This window comes from Taudactylus pleione, unplaced genomic scaffold (assembly GCF_031769625.1).
Source record: "Taudactylus pleione unplaced genomic scaffold, aTauple2 ptg000520l, whole genome shotgun sequence".
In the NCBI taxonomy this organism is placed as follows: domain Eukaryota; kingdom Metazoa; phylum Chordata; class Amphibia; order Anura; family Myobatrachidae; genus Taudactylus; species Taudactylus pleione.
Genome location: NW_028284922.1, coordinates 8,291,997 through 8,311,705, shown reverse-complemented (window position 1 = coordinate 8,311,705; position 19,709 = coordinate 8,291,997). Strand labels below are relative to the sequence as shown.

The following is a 19,709-nucleotide window of genomic DNA, read 5'->3' as shown; positions in this document are numbered from 1 at the left end:
CCTCCTCCCATGGACGTGCCAGCAGAGCAGGCAGCACAGCAACAGCTAGTACTGTGTTTTATCAGTTTGACAATGACTGTTACACTGGCAGACAGTGCTGCGTGACTGGATGCAGGGGGAACGATGACCCCTGGAGGAAATCCAAGCCCTGTAGCAGCTGCACCCCCTGCATCAATGGTAGTTACACCTATGTATATGAACTTACTAATGAACCAGAGCACATTTTAGACATATTGCACAATGCACCAAGTCTGCTCAGATTATCTCCACTCACATAATGTACTGAGTTAGCAGATCCAATGCAGCATAACAGGACTGCCATATACTACATCACATCCCTTGTTTGAAAAATGACTTGTAACTCAGTTACAATTTGCATAATAAGTACTTAGAAATCCAGCAAAAAAATTATTTTGAGGTACCAAGTCGAACTGAGGTATGGATTTGGTTCCTCCAGCCAAATTTGTCTCTAAAAACAAGGAAAAATTTACTTTTCCCAGAAATGTTGTGTCTCGTTTGTTTTGTAATGCATATAAATCCCTCCATCTAGTTGGCCTGGTCTCAGATGCTGCTAAAAGCCAATGTCTGAGACACCTGTGAGTGCTGCTAGTTTAGATGCTCCTAGTAGCAGCAAAAATAGATAAATGTGCCTGTCTGTCACTGCTGTGACACTATGGCCCTGATTCAGACCCACTCGCGAGCGGCTGTCCGCTCGCAAGTGGGTCGATGGTCTGGACTGCGCATGCGCACGACGGAGGGAGCTCCATCATGCGCATGCGCGAGACGTGACGAGCGAAGGACTTTCCTTCGCTCGTAGTGTCTGATCAAAGGGGGCGTGCTGTCGATGTTGATTGACAGCACGCCCCCTTTGGTAGGCGTGCCGGGGGCGTGCCTGCCAGACAGAGGCGTTCCCAAGGGAACGCCTACCGTCAGAAGCCGGCCCCACTGACAGCCAAAATCACTCCTGGCCTTGCGGTTGAGAAACTCAACTGCAGGCTTCTGCTCGCAGGGGCGATGGTCGCGATGGTCAAGACCATCGCGACCATCATCCTGCACGCTCGTATATGCTGTGGGTGGTGACCCACAGCTATACGAGCGTCCAGGAGGACGCTCCATATTTATGGAGGTGGGCCCTGATTCAGAGCGAGCGCTCTGGTCAGAGTGTCCGGCTCTGAATCAGGGCCTATGTTTCTTAGATGTGCTATATTCTTTTTAACTGTCATATGTTTGTGCCGCTGCTCTTTCGCTTAGTTTAGCCAGTCAGCTCGCAGCAGTCTTTGGCCAATATTGATGAAAACAATATTATGAGCTGCGAGGTGGTCAAAATTGACTGAAATGACTGAAATTTAATGCTATTGAGGTTACTATTACTGTAGGAACAAAAATAGACCCAAATTACATGATTTTAGCTGTTTTTATAAATTTTTAAAGAAATCCAAAACACTTCAGGGTGGTTTTGCCAAAACCAAAACATGGCAATGATTTAGAACCAAAACCGAAACATGGGGAACTTTGCACATCTCTAAGTGATGTTACATTTTTGATATTCCCTGGCAACACATTTTCTAAAATACATTTTAAGAAATATCATGTCCCCTACTTTATTGTATATCCATAATCACCACAGACTTCTATGCCCTAGGGAACATAGCATATGGATGTTTTTTAGAATGCCATTTTTTCACATAAAAAGAAGCTTTCCTAGTGAACATTACACTGAAAAGTGAATTTCCCCAGAGATGCTGTAACTGAGACTTTTTTTATCAAGCCGCTTTCTTGTACACATTACCTCTACCACAATCACACAAACATATGTGGTATCCTGCATTGGTTTGCCAGATGCTGCGCAGGCCGCTACAGCCATAATGAACTACTGCCCCACAATGCACCAGGCTTATCTTGGTCACCTGCACAGTTAGAAGTGACAGTTACAGATGAGACAAAGCTGGACAAGGAGGTGCTGGGTGATGGAAAGGTGTAAATCCCCTTCACTAGCTGTACCTGGAAGTGACGTGAGTGAGGGCGGAAGTGTGAGTTTCTGCCCACACTTTCCACGAAAATAAGAAAGTTGACCCCTTGCAGCTCATCTCGCTCGCCCCACTGCGGGCTCGGTGGCTCGCTTCGCTCACCACAAGAATATGTTCCGCCTCTATGCCTAGTTGGATGGTAGGGAATGACAGCGCAGAGCGGCTCCCGAGCCTTCTCACCGGCGCCACGTGATACATTACGTCTGCGATGCCGATGAGAGGACCAGAGAGCAGCTCTGCCGGGAGGAGGTCACGCCCGCAAGCCATCACTCAGGTAAGTCAGCAGTGGAGGCTTTGGGGTAGCAGGGCAGAAGGCTTAGGTGGAAGGGGGGAAGCTCCGTGTGGCTTGAAGGGGCCCCCACAATTTAGTTTCCCCATGTGGCCCCCACAAGCCTTAATCCGGCCCTGATGATCACCTTAATATTGTTTGAATTTCTGAGATGATTGTTGCAAGTGAGTAACCTACAATTGTTTAAAAGTTTAAACTTTATTGGGTATACATTAAAAATTAATCATAAAATCTCCCGCCCAATATGTTGATGCAGAGAAATATTAACACCAAAAGATTTTGAAAATAAGTTGTAAGTGCTTAATTTTGTTAATGTGAAGAAAACATAATCTAAATACATAGATTCAAAATTTCCCTTGGACACCAGAATATTGATTTAAACGGTATAAATAAAATACCTATACAGTGTATTATTAGCTAATGTACAGTTATGATAAACAATAACACAGAGGGCAGTTCTATCAACTCTATCAGAAACATGGCTCACACAATCCAACACTGCCTCCGATGCATCAATTTCACTCAGTTGTCTCCACTTACACATCCAGGCATGGATACTGTAAAGTAAGGGGGGTTGGAGTAGTAATGCAGGGGCGGAATGGAGACTTAAAGTGGCCCTGGAAAAATTTGTAAAAGTGGCCATATGTGGGCGGCACCAAATCAACTGTAGGCAGAACCAACATCAAAGTAGGCAGGATTACTACATCACTGTACTGAAGATATCAGTAATAGGCAAGACTAAAGCTGCATACACACTAGATGATGTGTGTATGCAGCAATATCGCCAGCGACGGGACCCAGCGGGGGTGCTGAGATTTGTAAGTGCATACACACTTACTGATGTCAGCCACGATGAATGGCGGGGGGGCATGGCCATGCTGTATTCAGCAGCATGGTATCGCTCATGATATCCCCAGATTGGGCTGCATGTACAGCCGACTGGGGAGAGCGAGCATCGTTCAGCCTTCAGTGCATACACACTGGACAATTTGAACAATATATCATTGAACGATATCGTTATCATTCAAATTGTTCATCCACAAGTAATGGTAGGCAGAGTTACACCAACAAAAGGCAGAGCATGTTACATTAGCCAGACCTAATATACAAAAAAGTTAGAGAGTAGAGATAAGTGGGTCCGGTTCCCAGAGAACTGGACCTACCCGAACTTCGGGATCTGGGGCGAGAACTGATACCAGTTCGGGTTTTCCCTCCAGACTCGGATCAAAAAACAAGGCAAAATGTCATCCTTCCGCTGTCGGATTCTTGTGAGGTTTTGGATCCCATAAAGGTTCTGCCATTTTCATTCCAGATGTGGAGAGTGAAGAGGAAGCTAGGGAGGGGCTGTGCTGTTGTTGTCCATAGCGGCTGTGCTGTTGCTGTGCATAGGGGCTGTGCTGTTGTCCATAAGGGCTGTATTGTTGTCTATAGGAACTGTGCTGCAGACAGAAGAGGGGAGCTTCAGTGGCTTCTGTGTTACTGCAGTCCATAAAGGGGTGTTGCTGTGTTGTCCAGGGGGTGCTCTGTCCATCAGGGGTGGTCTTCACCCCGAGTGTGAAAAAAATAAAAAAGTGTTTTTTTTTCTGTGTGTGCACTTTAGCCACATTTATCAACAACATAGCTGCGCCAAGAGTGCTGCCTGTGTCGTTAATCAAGGGGCTGCTGCCCTGTTCAGGGGTGCTCTCCCCCCCAAGTGCAAATATATATATTAGTGTTTTTTTATTCTGTGTTGTGTGTGTTTAGCCACAATTATCAGCAACGTAACTGCACAGGTGATGCTACCTGTGTCATTTATCAAGGGGCTGCTACCTCATTCTGGGGTGCTCTCCACCCCAGTGTAATTATTTTTTTAATAAAAGTGTTTTTTTCTGTGTGTGTGCATTAGCCACACTTATCAGCAATTAAGCTGTGCAGGGGTGCTGCCTGTGTTGTTTATCAAGGGGCTGCTGCTCTCCCCCCACTGTAAAAAAAAAAATTATAAAATTGTTTTTTTTCTGTGTGTGTGTTAGCTGCACTTATCAACAATGTAGCTGCACCAAGCGTGCTGCCTGTGTCATTAATCAAGGGGCTGCTGCCTTGTTCAAGAGTGCTTCACCCCCCCAAGTGCAAACAAAAAATATTTTAATAAGGGTTTTTTTTCTGTGTTTGTGTGCATGTTAGCCACATTTATCAGCAACATAGCTGCACAGGGGTGCTGCCTGTGTCAGTTATCAAGGGGCTGCTGCCTCGTTCAGTGGTGCTCTCCCCCCAGTGTAAAATAAAAAAATGAATAAGTGTTTTTTTTTGTGTGTGTGTGCATGTTAGCCACATTTATCAGCAACATAGCTGCACAAGGGTGCTGCCTATGTCATTTATCAAGGGGCTGCTGCCTTGTTCAGGGGTGCTCTTCCCCAGTTTTAAAAATAGTTTTTGTTTTGAGTGGTTGTGTGCATTAGCCACAAGTTAGCTGCACTATAATTGCTTGGTGAGACTGCTGCAAGACCACAGTGAGTATGGAGGACAGTCTCATGACAGGAGAGCAGGAACCACATACCAGTCTTGTAGCTGACGGCAGCAGTCATGATGACGATGCATGGCCATCAAAGTCATCTATGAATGCCAATGCCCCAGGGCTTAAGTCAGGCCATGTAAAATCAACTTTTACCCTGTTAAAGAAAAAAAATCTAAAGCTAAGTTAGCTTTAGAGAAAATAAAATTGCCAATATGCTGTTCACTAGACGAAGTGGCAAGGAAAGGATAAGGTCTTGGCCTTTATTTATGACTGGTGGTTCTAGCTGTGATGATTTAAGCCCTTCTGCTTATAGTAGAGTTATAAAAAAATTGTTAAGATAAGTAAGACACCGGAACAAACTATGTGCTCCGAAAAGTCACAGATCCCGGAGGAGAGTCCAAGTGTGTCCATGGTTGCCATGTGCAAGCCTGACCTTTCTAATACAGTACTTGAAGAGGATCCTCCTTCCACCATTTGTGTGCCCTCTGCAAATGTGGGGATGAGCAACACAAATCAACATGCTGATGTAGAAATCGAGGATGCTTCTGTGGAATTGCACCAGGAGGATGAGGAGGATATTTCTGTAGTTGGGGATAACAACAAGGATTATGAGGATGTTGATGATGATGAGGATGTTGATGCTGAGGATTTTTGTGTAAAAACTGTAAATCAGGCAGTTGTTGCCCATGGTGGGAAAAATCCCATTGTTGTCATGCCTGGGCAAAGGACCAAAAAATCCATATCTCATGTGTGGAATTATTTCCACCCAAATCCGGACAACCTTTGCCAAGCCATCTGTAACTGTTGCCAAGTAATAGTGAGTAGAGGTAAGGACCTTAACCATCTAGGAACCTCTTCTCTGTTATGTCACTTGGAGCACATTCATCAAATTGAAAAGGGTTTTCCAAATTCAGAAAATTTGGCTAAAAAAAAACTTAACAATCAGTCTAGTGTCACCGACCTGCTCCTTTCTATCTGTATCCAAGCACCTGCAATCTCCACCACCAACACCTGCATCATCTTCAATCATGATCAGAAGTAGTCCTGCATCCAATTTCATAAGAATGACTGACTCCTCTCCTATCCGTGGTTCCTCAGAAGGATACTTGAGTGCTATGCCTGTTGTTGCTGCTGCTGTGAGTGGATCTTCATCCCAGAAGGGGACCAGGAAGAAGACTACTTTTAGTCTAACCAAACAATTGACTGTCAAACAATCCTTTGCAATGGTGAACAAGTATGACAGCAGACACCCAGTTGCAAAGTGGATTACTGCCGCCATAATAGCTATGCTGGTATTAGATGTACGTCCGGTATCCGCCATTAATGCAGTGGGTTTTACACAGTTAATGGAGGTCCTGTGTCCCCGCTACCATGTCCCTTCTAGATTCCAATTCTCTAGAATAGCAATTCCCAATCTGTACAAGGACATTAAAAAAACCTTATTAATAATCTCCAAAATGCCATTGTGCACACTGTCCACTTAACCACAGATATGTGGACAAGTGGGACAGGGAAAACTAAAGATTACATGACTGTGACAGCCCACTGGGTAGGTGTATTGCCTCCAACAGTGCAAACAGCATCAACATCTAACAAATGCCAGCTCATTCAGAGGCAGGCTACTCTGTGTATCACCGGTTTCACTAAGAGGCATACCGCTGAGAACCTCTTAGAAAAACTCTGGGAAATCATTGCAAAATGGCTTACTACACTTGGACTCTCCTCAGGATTTGTGATTTCTGACAATGCAACCAATATTGTGCGGGCATTACAAGTGGGCAAATTTGAACACATCCCATGTTTTGCTCACACAATTCATTTGGTAGTGCAACATTTAGTTAAAAATGACAGGGGCATGCAGGAGATGCTCTCGATGGCCCGAAAGATTTCTGGACATTTTCGACATTCAGCAACTGCGTGTCGAAGATTGCAGAACCAGCAAGAACTGTAGAATTTGCCCTGCCATCATCTCAAGCAAGAGGTAGTAACTAGGTATAATTCTACCCTCTATATGCTTCAGCAGATGGAGGAGCAGCAAAAGGCCATCCAAGGCTACACTATTGCCTATGATATAGGGAAAGGAGGGGGAATGCACCTTAGTCAAGCGCAGAGGAAGAATAATTTACATATTGTGCAAGTTTCTCAAACTATTTGAACTTGCCACATGTGAAGTTAATTCAGACACTGCCAGCTTGAGTCAGGTTATTCCTCTTATCAGACTTTTGCAAAAGCAGCTGGAAAAACTGAAGGAGGAGCTGAAATGGAGTGATTCTGCTAAGTATGTTGGACTTGTAGATCAAGCCCTTCATTCGCTTTGCCAGGATCCAGGGGTCATCAATCTCTTGAAATCAGATCACTATATTTTGGCTACCATACTTGATCCTAGGTTTAAGCCATACCTTGTATCTTTCTTACTGATGGACATAAATCTGATAAGATGCAATGAGCTGTTGTGAGAAAATTGTCAGCTCAAGCGGCATGTGACACTACAGCATCTCCTCCTTCAGTTTCTGTGGCTGCCAGGACAAAACAAAATTTTCCTAAGAGACCCACTGCTGGTGGTGATGCAGATCAGTCAGCAAAATCTAATGACATCTGGTTGGGTCTAAAAGAACTTTCTACAATGAGTGACATGTCTACCATGACTTTATCTGATACGGTCACCATTCAGGGAATGGTGGATGATTTTTTTAGGGATAGCATCCAAATAAACATGTCACACAGTCTGTTTCACTACTGGCAGGAGGCAATTTGGAGTCCCTTACACAGAAAAGATGATGTTCATCAAAATGAATTACATATTCCATGAGGAAGACCTTTACCAGCAATTAAGTAAAAAAATACAGAAGCATCTGTAATGGTGGATTCCAGCGGGGACAAATTAATATTGTGTGAAGAAGAGAATGTACACACTGATGGGGATGATGTTGATGACATCTGATCTTACCTATGTTGTAAAGCTAGTTTGTGTTTGGGATCATTGCAACCAATGTCCACTGCGCATTGGCAGCTTGTTTTGTGGGGGCCCAAACAAACCAATCATTTCAGCCACCAGTGGCAGATCCTGTCGCTGAAGCGATTGGTTTGTTAAACTGTGAATATCCTGTTTCATATATACAACATAAGGGTGGGTTGGAGGGCCCAAGGACATTTCCATCTTGCAACTCTTTTCTTTGCATTATGTGCTGTTTGGGGCTTTCTTGGCTGAAATTTTTAATTTTATGGTTTATGAATGTCCAGAAATTGTAATGGTCACAGACAGCATCTCCCTCATGCTCCTTTCATTTTTTTATAAAAATTCTGAACCACCTAATTGATGGGGTGGGCGGAGAACTACAGGCTGCTTTCCTCTGTTGTAAACAGCAAGTCTTGGTCCCATTATCCCTAACAACCTCTCTGAGTACAAACTAGTAAACATCTGTTTACAGTATGTTCTAGCAGTACCTCCGCAAGCAAGGCCACCTCATTTTTTTATTAGATCATGTTGTACAGGTTGAGTCTCCCATATCCAAATATTCCGAAATACGGAATATTCCGAAACATGGAATATTTTTGGCATGACTGAGATAGTGAAAACTTTGATTTTTGATGGTTTAATGTACACAAACTTTGTTTAAGGCACAAAATTATTAAAAATAAAGTATAAAATTACCTATAGGCTGTGTGTATAAGGTGTATATGACACATACATGAATTTCATATATGTACACAAACTTTGTTTGAGCCACCAAATTATTGAAAATATTGTATAAAATTACCTGCAGGCTGTGTGTATAAGGTGTATATAAATCATAAATGTATTCTGTGTTTAGATTTGGGCCCTATTCCTAAGACATTTCAATATGGTATGCAATTATTCCAAAATACGGAATATTCCGATATCCAAAATACCCCTGGTCCCAAGCATTTTGGATATGGGAGACTCAACCTGTATATAAAATTAAAAAACCTCCTCCAGATCAAAGATGTAGTTTAGGAACCAAAGAACTTGATCCTAGATTGATCTTCCCTCATAAAATTTTTTAAGAATCAAAATATCAAATAAATTAAAAACTAATCAATCCTTCCGTCCTTTCCCTGTCTTCAGTCCATAAACATTCCAACTCCGTTGGGCCTCTGACTTAGTTAAGGAAAACATTCTTGGTTTTTTTTAAATTCCTAGGGGTTGTATTGTTTATTAAACTGCCAATCCTGTCTACCACTGCAATGCCACTCTGTACAATGTTCATAGCTAAACTGCCACATGTTAGTGCCGCCCACTGCGGTCGCTTAGCTTAGTCAGCCAGCTAGCTGGATGCAACCTTTTGGCCCTTAAGTAGATAAAAAAATCAATATTGTGAGCTGTGAGATGGTCAAAATTGACTGGAAATGCGTGAAATGTTATTGAGGTTAATAATAATGTAGGAACAAAAACAGGCCCATTTTATGTGATTCTAGATGTTTTTATGATTTTGTAAAAAAAAATCCAGATCCAAAAACAAAAAACAAAACATGGAAGGGCGGTTTTGGCAAAACCAATCCAGATCCAAAACAAGAGGAGATACAGATCCAAAACCAAAACCAAAACATGGGGGTCAGTGCACATCTAGTAGAAAGTATTGTGCTGTAGTTGTAATATATGAGAACTGGGGTGACATTTGATCATCTACACCAGTGATTCCCAACCTCGGTCTTCAAGGCACACTAACACTCCTGGTTTTAGTGATATCCATGCTTAAGCACAGATGGTTAAATCAAAATAACTAAGGTACTAATTAAGTCACCTGTGCTCAACTATGGCTAGCCTTAAAACCTGGACTGTTAGTGTGCCTTGAGGGGAACCCCTGCTCTACACTCACCAAATATATTTTTACAGAAATGTTATCTACTTCAAGCTATACTCTATTAAAAAGAAGGAATGTTAGTTCCATATATTGCAATACATGTCCAGGTGACCAACTAATGTCCAGGTCTTCCCCTTCTGGCCAGCCCTACACTAAATAAAAACATAGTCATTGCTATGTTTTTTTTAACTGGGTTAGGTTCTTAGCTGCACATAGCTTTTAATGGCAAGTACTCACCAAGCAATACCAGCTATTAAACTCCTAGGGGTATATTTACTAGACTGAGGGTTTTTAGAAGTTGAGTTGTTGCCCATAGCAACCAATTAGACTCTACTTATCATTTATGTAGCACCTTCTAGAAAATAATAGCTAGAATCTGATTGGTTACCATGAGCAACAACTCCACTTCTAAAAATCTGCTCTTTTGTAAATATACCCCCTCAAGCAGAGATGGGGAACCTCAGGCCCAGGGGCCGTATAAGGCCCTCAAAATCATTTGGTCTGGCCCTCTGAGCTTTTTTTCTGCTAGCCCCACCTGGCTAACAGGGTGCCAAGAATGGCACCCTGCAGCCAGAATCTATGCAGCAGTGCCACCTTGAGCATCTTTAGGATGCTTCAAACGGCCACACCGCTGCCCGTACAGCTCCCCAGACCATTCTCAGTATGCTTCGGGCATTGCTGTAATCACCGACGATTGTGGCCCCGTCCCCATGTGACATCACACGGAGGGGGCGTGGCCTGCACCAGGCCCGCGAATAATGTTATATACTGTATATCAAAATGGCCCTCGGCAGAAAAAAGGTTCCTCACCCCTGCCCTAAGGAATACTTAACACTAGTTGGAGTGGAGAAACAATAAGTAGACTGGCTATGTCAAAGCAGTTAGCCAGTTACCCAGGATCGGCCCCCTCCCATTAGCCAGTTTATGGTAACACAGCTGTGTAGGGTGCAAAATGGGGGAGGATGCAACAGACCCAGAGGTCTAGTAGAGCAGCTAGTTAAAATAAGTGAATTGTTTCTGTTTGGTTCGACTTTTACACAACACACAAATATAAAATGTATAGATTATTGCCAGAAACTGTATGCAGTAATTCAACCACTTTCTGTTAACACTCTGCACACAGGCCCGCCAAGAGCCGCGGCGGGCCCGGGTAACAGGGGGCATGGCCTAAACGTGGGAGGCATGACCACGCCCCCTTCAAAGAAAAAAAGATTTTCAGCAGCGCTGCGTGCTGGCGAGGGGTGTGCTCTGAGCCCCCTCTGCCTGGTGCAAAGCCAGGGGGGGCACGATCAATGTGATCGCTCCCCCCACAGGCGTAGGAGACTGCTGTGGCTGCTGCTTAGCAGCCACCACGAGCAGTCTCCCACTGCAGCTCAGCACATGCTGTGGCTGCTGTGAAGGGGGGGTGGCGGCATCAGACCCGGGCCCCTCAGGAAGCCCGGGCCTGGGTAATTTGTACCTGCTCCCACCCTTTCGGTGCCCCTGTCTGCACATACATGGCCCAATGAAACCTAGATCCACACAAAGCTCTTATATTTAGATTTATATCTTGTATTTAGATTTATTTCCCAAGCACGTATAAAAGTAACTTGAAAAAATAAATAAACAATTGCAGGACAATGACCTTTATATTGTATACAAAATAAAATATGAGACAGTATATATTTCCTACTATTATATTATAAAGCTATTCACAGTCAGTGAGTTCTGTGACCACACAGACAAAAGGCTGCAGCCTAAGCGCTTTTCATATATGTAACAAGAAATCATGACTTCTAACACAACTGTATAATTTACAGCTGGGTTTATTATTCTTTATAATACACATTTTGATAATTAATTAGTTGATTATAGGGATTGACATCACATTTAATAATAATATCTTCAGGCATTTATACTGTATATTAACTAGGGGTGAGCGGGTTCGGATTTCTGAAATCCGAACCCCCCGAGCCCCCCCGATCCGAGGCCGATCCGAGTCAGGCTCGACTTTTCCCGCCTGACTCGGATCTGAAATCGAGGCAAAACGTCATCATCCCGCCTTCCGGGTCTCGCGGGTTTTGGATCCTATATAAGGTACCCACGTCGGCACCATTTTCTCACTCGGCTGTGGACAGTGAAGAGGGAGGGTGGGGGTTAGGGCTGGTTGGGCTGTGTAGTGTAGTGTAGGGCAGTGTAGTGTAGTGTTGTGCTGTGCTGTGCTGCTGGTGTAAATAGGGGCTGTGTCCACTACTTCAAAGTCCATAGGGGCTGGCTGGACTGTGTTGTGCAGTCAGTAGTCCACTCCAAAGTCCTGTGCAGTGTCCCAGTCCTAAAGGGGTGCTGTAGTGTTGTCCAGGGGGTGCTCTGTCCGTCAGGGGTGCTCCCCCCAAGTGCAAAAAAATATATATTTTTTCTGTGTTTGTGAATTGTGTGCACTGTGGCTGCACGTGCATCAACAAAGGAGCAGCACCAAGCGTGCGCCTGTGTCCCATAAGTAAAAGGCCGGCTGGCTTGTCCATTAAAGGGTGCTGTAACCCCCAAAGGGCACTGCAAACAAAATAAAAAAATATATTTTTTTGTGTTTGTGAATTGTGTGCACAGTAGCCGCACGTGCATCAACAAAGTAGTGCCAAGCATGCGCCTGTGTCCCATAAATAAAGGGCCAGCTGGATTGACCGCTAAAGGGTGCTGTAACCCCCAAAGGGCACTCCAAACAAAACAAAAAAATATATTTTTTTGTGTTTGTGAATTGTGTGCGCAGTAGCCACACGTGCATCAACAAAGTAGTGCCAAGCGTGCGCCTGTGTCCCATAAATAAAGGGCCGGCTGGATTGACCACTAAAGGGTGCTGTAACCCCCAAAGGGCACTCCAAACAAAATAAAAAAATATATTTTTTTGTGTTTGTGAATTGTGTGCGCAGTAGCCACACATGCATCAACAAAGTAGTGTCAAGCGTGCGCCTGTGTCCCATAAATAAAGGGCCGGCTGGATTGACTGCTAAAGGGTGCTGTAACCCCCAAAGGGCACTCCAAACAAAATAAAAAAATATTTTCTGTGTTTGTGAATTGTGTGGGCTGTAGCTGCACGTGCATCAACAAAGGAGCAGCGCCAAGCGTGCGCCTGTGTCCCATAAGTAAAGGGCCGGCTGGCTCATTTCTTAAAGGGTGGTGTAACCCACAAAGTGCACTACTCTCCAGCAAAAATAAAAAAATATTTTCTGTGTTTGTGTGCACCTTAGCCGCACGTATATATCAATATAACATAAATGGAGGACCAAACTTTCTCCGATGAAAATAAAATAGGGAAAGATCAAGAACCACTTCCTCCTAGTGCTGTTGCTGCTTCTGGGAGTTGCTCATCATCCCAGAGAGGAAGTAGGAACACCACTACTTTTACTAAACAATTGACCCTCCAACAGTCTCTAGCGAGGAGGATGAAGTACGACAGCAATCCTGAAGCAAAATGTATAACTGAGGCCTTGACTGCTATGTTGGTGTTAGACGTGCATCCGGTATCCGCCATTAGTGCAGTGGGATTTAGACAATTGATGGAGGTAGTGTGTCCCCGGTTCCAAATCCTGTCTAGATTCCACCTGCATCCTCAAAGCAGCAGCAACAAGCGTGCGTCTGTCTGTTAAAGGGTGGTGTATCCCTCAAAGTTTGCTCCACAAACAATAAAAAAAAAAAAATTTTTTCTGCATTTGTGAAATGTGTGGGCTGTAGCCTCACCTGCATCCTCAAAGCAGCGACAAGCGTGCGTCTGTCTGTTAAAGGGTGGTGTAACCCTCAAAGTGTGCTCCACAAACAATAAAAAAAATCTTTTTTTTTCTGTCTTTGTGAATTGTGTGGGCTGTAGCCGCACCTGCATCGTCAAAGCAGCAGCGACAAGCGTGCGTCTGTCAGTTAAAGAGTGGTGTAACCCTCAAAGTGCTCCAAAAAATAAAAAACTATTTTTTTAATGTGTTTGTGACTTGTGTGCGATGTAGCCGCATGTGCATCAACACAGTAGCAGCGCCAAGCGTGCGCCTGTGTCATAAGTCAAGGGCCGGTTTGGACATCTGGTCCGGACTGAAGGACGTTCCAACAATTTCTGACAAGCCTACTGTCACTGCATATGATACTGTCCTCAAAGCAGCAGCGACAAGCGTGCGTCTGTCTGTTAAAGGGTGGTGTTACCCCCAAAGTGCGCTCCAACAAAATAAAATAATCTTCTTTTTTTCTGTGTTTGTGTGTGAATTGTGTGGGCTGTAGCCGCACCTGCATCCTCAAAGCAGCAGTGACAAGCATGCGTCTGTCTGTTAAAGGATTACATCGGTGACAGCATCCAAGTAGGCATGTCAGACAGTCCGTACCTGTACTGGCAGGAAAAAGAGGCAATTTGGAGGTCCCTGTACAAACTGGCTCTATTTTACCTGAGTTGCCCCCCCTCCAGTGTGTACTCTGAAAGAGTGTTTAGTGCAGCCGGGAACCTTGTCAGCAAAAGGCGTAGGAGGTTGCTTCCACAAATGTGGAGAAGATGATGTTCATAAAATGAATTATCAACTCTTCCAGGGAGACCAGCCTCCAGAACGTACAGAGGGACCTGTGTTTGTGGATTCCAGCATGGACGAATTAATACTCTGTGAGGATGAGGATGTACACAACACTGAAAAGGGTGAGGAATCGGTGGATGAGGAGGATGAGGACGACATCTTGCCTCCGTAGAGCCAGTTTGTGCAGGGACAGATTAATTGCCAGCTTGTTTTGTGGGGGCCCAAACGAACCAATCATTTCAGCCACAGTCGTGTGGCAGACCCTGGCGCTGAAATGATTGGTTTGTTAAAGTGTGCATGTCCTGTTTATACAACAAAAGAGTGGGTGGGAGGACCCAAGGACAATTCCATCTTGCACCTCTTTTTTTTCTTTGCATTTGCATTATGTACTGTTTGGGGCCTAGTTTTTCAAACTGCCATCCTGTCTGCCACTGCAGTATCACTCCTAGATGGGCCACGTGTTTGTCCCGGCCACTCGTGTCGCTTAGCATAGTCATCCAGCTACCTCGGTGCAACCTTTTGGACATAAAAACACTAGTGTGAGGTGTTCAGAATAGACTTGAAATGAGTGGAAATTAAGGTTATTGAGGTTAATAATAGCATAGGAGCAGAAAAACCCACAAATTATGAGATTTTAGCTGTTTTTATGCTTTTTTTTAAAAAAAAATACAGATCCAAAACACAAAACCCAGAACCCAAAACACCGAAGGGTGGTTTTGGCAAAACCAATCCAGATCCAAAACACAAAGAACGATCCAGATCCAAAACCAAAACACAAAACACGAAAAGTGGCTGGTGCACACCCCTAGTGAGTGCAGAGCCCCTGTGATTTCTATTTAAACAATGTGGTCACATACCATGTTGCACCCCAAATCTAGGAATGCTGAGTGCTGTGGATTAGTGCTTTATATATATATATATATATATATATATATTATATATATATATATATATGTGTGTGTGTTTTTAATTAATATGAATCAAATCCCGATGAAACAGGCATTTTTATTTTATTGTATTTTATTTTTTTTACTTTTGAGAATAATCGATAGCAATCGATATATAATCATGATTTATTTGTTGTCATTATGATTTAGCAATTTAACTGATTTTTTATATACACTCTTCTATATGAGTTCTATAGATAAATGTCTGTAACACTATTTATAGTATTATATTGTATCTATCCTATATATATTTTTTTGATGTACAAATAACATGCATAGAAAACCTACTAGATTAGAGATCTAGCTCTGTGACACACTAATGAGTAACAGCAGAGATGTCACCTGCATATTTTCAAACTAATGACTGAGGGTATATCTCAGTTTCATGAGAAATAAGGTTTATTGCCTCTGAGGAAACGGCCAGACAGACGAGGGCCGAGAAATGCATTAGCGCACCTTATTTCTTTTCATCTACCACACAGAGGGCCTGATTCAGACCCGCTCGCGAGCGCTGAGCGCTCGCAAGCGGGTCGATGTTGCCCAAGTGCGCATGCGTACGAGGGAGCCGGCTCCATCGTGCGCATGTGCGAGACCCGAATAACGATGGCCGAGCCGTCGTTATGGGTCTCGCACCAAAGGGGGCGTGCTGTCGATGGTGATTGACAGCACGCCCCCTTTGGTGGGCGTGGCGGGGGCGTGGCTGCCCAGACGGAGGGAACGCCTACAGTCTGAGCCCGGCCACACTGACATCACTAGTGATGTCAGTGGGAGTGCTTTTGGCTCTGATAGGGCTTGCGGCAGCGAGACCCTATCGCAAGGGTCTCAACGCAAGCCCAATGGTCGCGATGGTCTTGACCATCGCGACCATCATTTTGGCCGCTCGCTATAGCTGTGGGTGGTCACCCACAGCTATGCAAGCGGCCAGGAGGCCGCTCCAAAAAGGAGTAGGGACGGCCCTGATTCAGAGCGAGCGCTCTGTTAGAACATCCGGCTCTGAATCAGGGCCAGCGTTTCGACCACAAAGCACTATGTCCATCACCAGCTGTTGCTGCCACTCGGTCAGAGGAGGTAGCATAAGAGCGCCTCATAACCAGCAGCTCCACACCAGCTGATTACCTGTGTTAACATCTCCCTGGTGCCCAAGGACCGGAGGTTTCACTCTATTGGAAATCTTAACACTCCTGCACACGGTGCACACTCATCACCGTAGCGGCATTCCGGACACTGCCCTTCGCTGTCAGCTAGATGTAACTCGGGAGTCTCTCAAACAGGTCAGCCGGCATTGTGCACAATATCACTGGTGTTAATAGCCTATTATAGGACTATTGCAAGTGATCTTTCATTCTTACATTTGTGGATCAATAACACTGTTCCTTCACCATTCATTGGGGATCCTCAATATAATTTAGTTACTGCACATCGGGCCTTTATATATACCACTCGACACTGGAGAGCATTTCAGACGTTTTTTATATATGTTTTTTGCTTTTTAAAAAAATACCAGTTTGGGTTTTTTACCAGATTCTCATCCAATTAGATATGTGTGATACCATCTGATCAATATAAGGTTTTCATAACAGTTTATTCAACCAGTGTTTTGGACATTACTAATTGCAACATTTATCTGTCATAATATGAATTAATGTTTTAATATCTTTAGTGTCAACAGATATTTTATATATATATATTTTTATTATTAATAAATTAATTATTTGGTTCATCCGATTGCACTTTCATATTGATATTTTTGTCTTTTCCATTTAGGGGTCAGCCACCCCTTAGAGAGCTGCATACGAATACCATTTTATACTTGCGCCTGATTGTGTCGTGTTTGTTTCTTTATACCTGAGCAAGCTCTGCACTTATTGTGCCCGATCCCGCAGCTGAATCAACTTTAGGAGACAGTCCTGGTGCTTTTTGGAAGCCTTCTTCACAACTGTTGAACCTCTCTCCTTGAAGTTCCTGATAATCCGATAAATGGTTAATTTAGGTGCTATCTTACTAGCAGCAATATCCTTGCCTGCGAAGCCCTTTTTGTGCAAAGCAATGATGACTGCACGTGTTTCCTTGGAGGTAACCATGGTTAACAGAGGAAGAACAATGATTACAAGCACCACCCTCCTTTTAAAGCTTCCAGTCCGTTATTCTAATTCAATCAGAATGACTGAGTGATCTCCAGCCTTGTCCTCATCAACACTCTCACCTGTGTTAACCAGAGAATCACTGACATGATGTCAGCTGGACATTTTGTGGCAGGGCTGAAATGCAGTGGAAATGTGTTAAGAATCATGTGTTAAGCTCTGATGAAGGCAATAGTGCTGAGGGTTATATGAAGTGATGGAGTCAACTGAAAAGGTTGGGCAGTTGCAGCCTGGAGGGCTGATAGATGTTCTTTGGGTAATAGTGTAGCCTGGTGGCTGGAGATGCTTGGCAGGGATGTGGCCTTGTGGCCAAGTTGCAGACTTGAGTGCTGAAGATGCTTGGCAGGGATGTGGCCTTGTGACCAAGTTGCAGCCTTGAGGACTGGAGATACTTGGCAGGGATGTGTCCTTGTGGCCAAGTTGCAGCCTTGAGGGCTGGAAATGCTTGGCAAGGATGTTGCCTTGTGGCCAAGTTGCAGCCTTGAGGGCTGGAGATGCTTGGAAGGGATATCTGGAGATGCAGAGCAGCGGGGGTAGCCGAGGTGTTAAGGCTAAGAGCACACAGATGCTGCAGTGCAGCTGATGCCGCCGGGTTGTACAGCAGCTGGGGTGACTGGAGGCACAGTGCAGCGGAGATAGCCATGGTGTTAGGCTGAGTCCACTCAGATGCTGCAGAGTGACCTGGAACAATAATATGTTAACAGACATGTGGGGGGTAGGTAGGGATGAAGACAATGGAGGGAAGGGAGAACGGGATGCGGTTAAGATGCCGGCGGACAGGATGCCAGACTTTAAAATCCCGACGCCCGTCAGGAAGCCGACGTCGCAATCCTGGAAGTACCACAGCGGGAGGTTAGGGTTAGGCACCACCCCGGGAGGGTTAAGTTTAGGGAGCGGGAGGGGGGTGGGTTTGAGTTAGGCACCACCAGGGGGAGGTTATTGTTAGTCACCACAAGGGGAGGGTTAGGGTTGGAGAGGGGGAGGGTTAGGGTACTTACCAGCCCCTGTCGGGATATTGAAGATCGGGATGCCGCTGTCAGTCTATATCATACAGATTCCAGGAGCACCTGTAGGTCCCTGCGCTGTCTTTCCTGCTAGCCTAGATCTGTGTATCTTCTCCCTCTTCTCAGTGTTACCATTATTTATTTGTGTGTGTCTATCTATATATCTATCTGTCTCTGAGTGGGACAAAACAGCGTTTAAAAAGCAATGTGTTGTATAGTTTTCTGATAATGCATCTAAATGGGTTTAGATTAATTATTGACATACGCCAATATGTGTGTTTTATGAGTTTGTTTTGAAGCCATAACTCAATGTTTTTAATGCTGAGCCCAGAGGGACCTTTATGCACCACTAAACCTGTGTATCTCACTTTTTTATAAAAGTTTAAACTGAATTTTTGGCTTTTTTTCGGCTGCAAGTAAAAATTTTTGTTCGCATGCATGTATTTTCACAGCCGCATGCCTGACTTGTGTGAACAACTTGGTGGCCGGGACAGGAGTGGGTGTATATGTGAGGAGTTGGGTAGTATTGGGAGAGCAAGGGTGGTATTGTGTAGCTTTGCATGAGCTCCTAGAAACCTTGCACTGGCCCTGAGGTTACCATGACACCTTGTGACACATGTCTGACTCCGCTATGGACATTAATCATAGATCTTTTTCAGTCTATGATAGCGTGTTTGCAGTTCAAAGGCTGATTTACCATGGGGCATTACAAAGAGATAGAAATCAAGGTTTTCTTTATTGTTATGATTTTTTTTCTTGAGTTCTGTGTAGTTAAGTTTTATTTTTTAGAACTTTAGTATTCATTCGATTAATAATTTATAAATTGAAAAATTTTTAGAGTGTTCTATGGGGACTGACAACTTCGGAAAAGGCTGGAGAAAACAAAAAGAGGATTGCTGCTGTCAATCAAATTGTAGTCTATGTGCCCTGCAAAATATTTTATGGTGGCAAAGAAATACTAGAGATGCCTGGAACAGAGCACTTAGATCCCATCGCTATGGCTTCTATCACAAATGCCTTAAGAGAGGTAAGTCAAAGTTTTGGGAGAAAGTCAGATGATAAATCAGTTGTACTCACAAGTAGTTTCTCTTGGGCATAGCCCCAACATGTCAGATTGAGGAAATAAGTACAAAATACATCATTCTCTGCTATATCCAATTGATACATGAAGCAAGAACGGCGTTGCACCACTTAATAATGGGATTGTGCTTGAGTGGAAGAGGTTGAGAACCTAGCACCACTTAATAATGGGATTGTGCTTGAGTGGAAGAGGTTGAGAACCTAGTCAACTTATGAAGAACTCATACTCTGGACTTCACAGAGCTGCTTAAAATCTGGTGGAGGCTGCAACTAAAGGGCTACTATCAGTGGCTTCAGGGCCTGATTGAGCACAGATCGCACAGCTGCGTTCTTACGGGAAGTAATTGCAGTGAGCATGCAGTCCAATAGCATAGTGATTGACACAAAGTGACC

At 44.1% G+C, this 19,709-nt stretch overlaps 1 protein-coding gene across 2 annotated transcripts in view; it reads left to right on the top strand.

Annotated features, from left to right (window-relative positions):
* LOC148501326 (uncharacterized) overlaps positions 1-19,709 on the top strand; it is a 667,086-nt gene that overhangs the window by 231,071 nt on the left and 416,306 nt on the right. For both annotated transcript variants that reach the window (XM_088450637.1, XM_088450636.1), the window contains exon 10: positions 19,075-19,263. In XM_088450637.1, the coding sequence (XP_088306763.1) occupies positions 19,075-19,263 (189 nt within the window). The remainder of the gene's footprint in view (positions 1-19,074; positions 19,264-19,709) is intronic.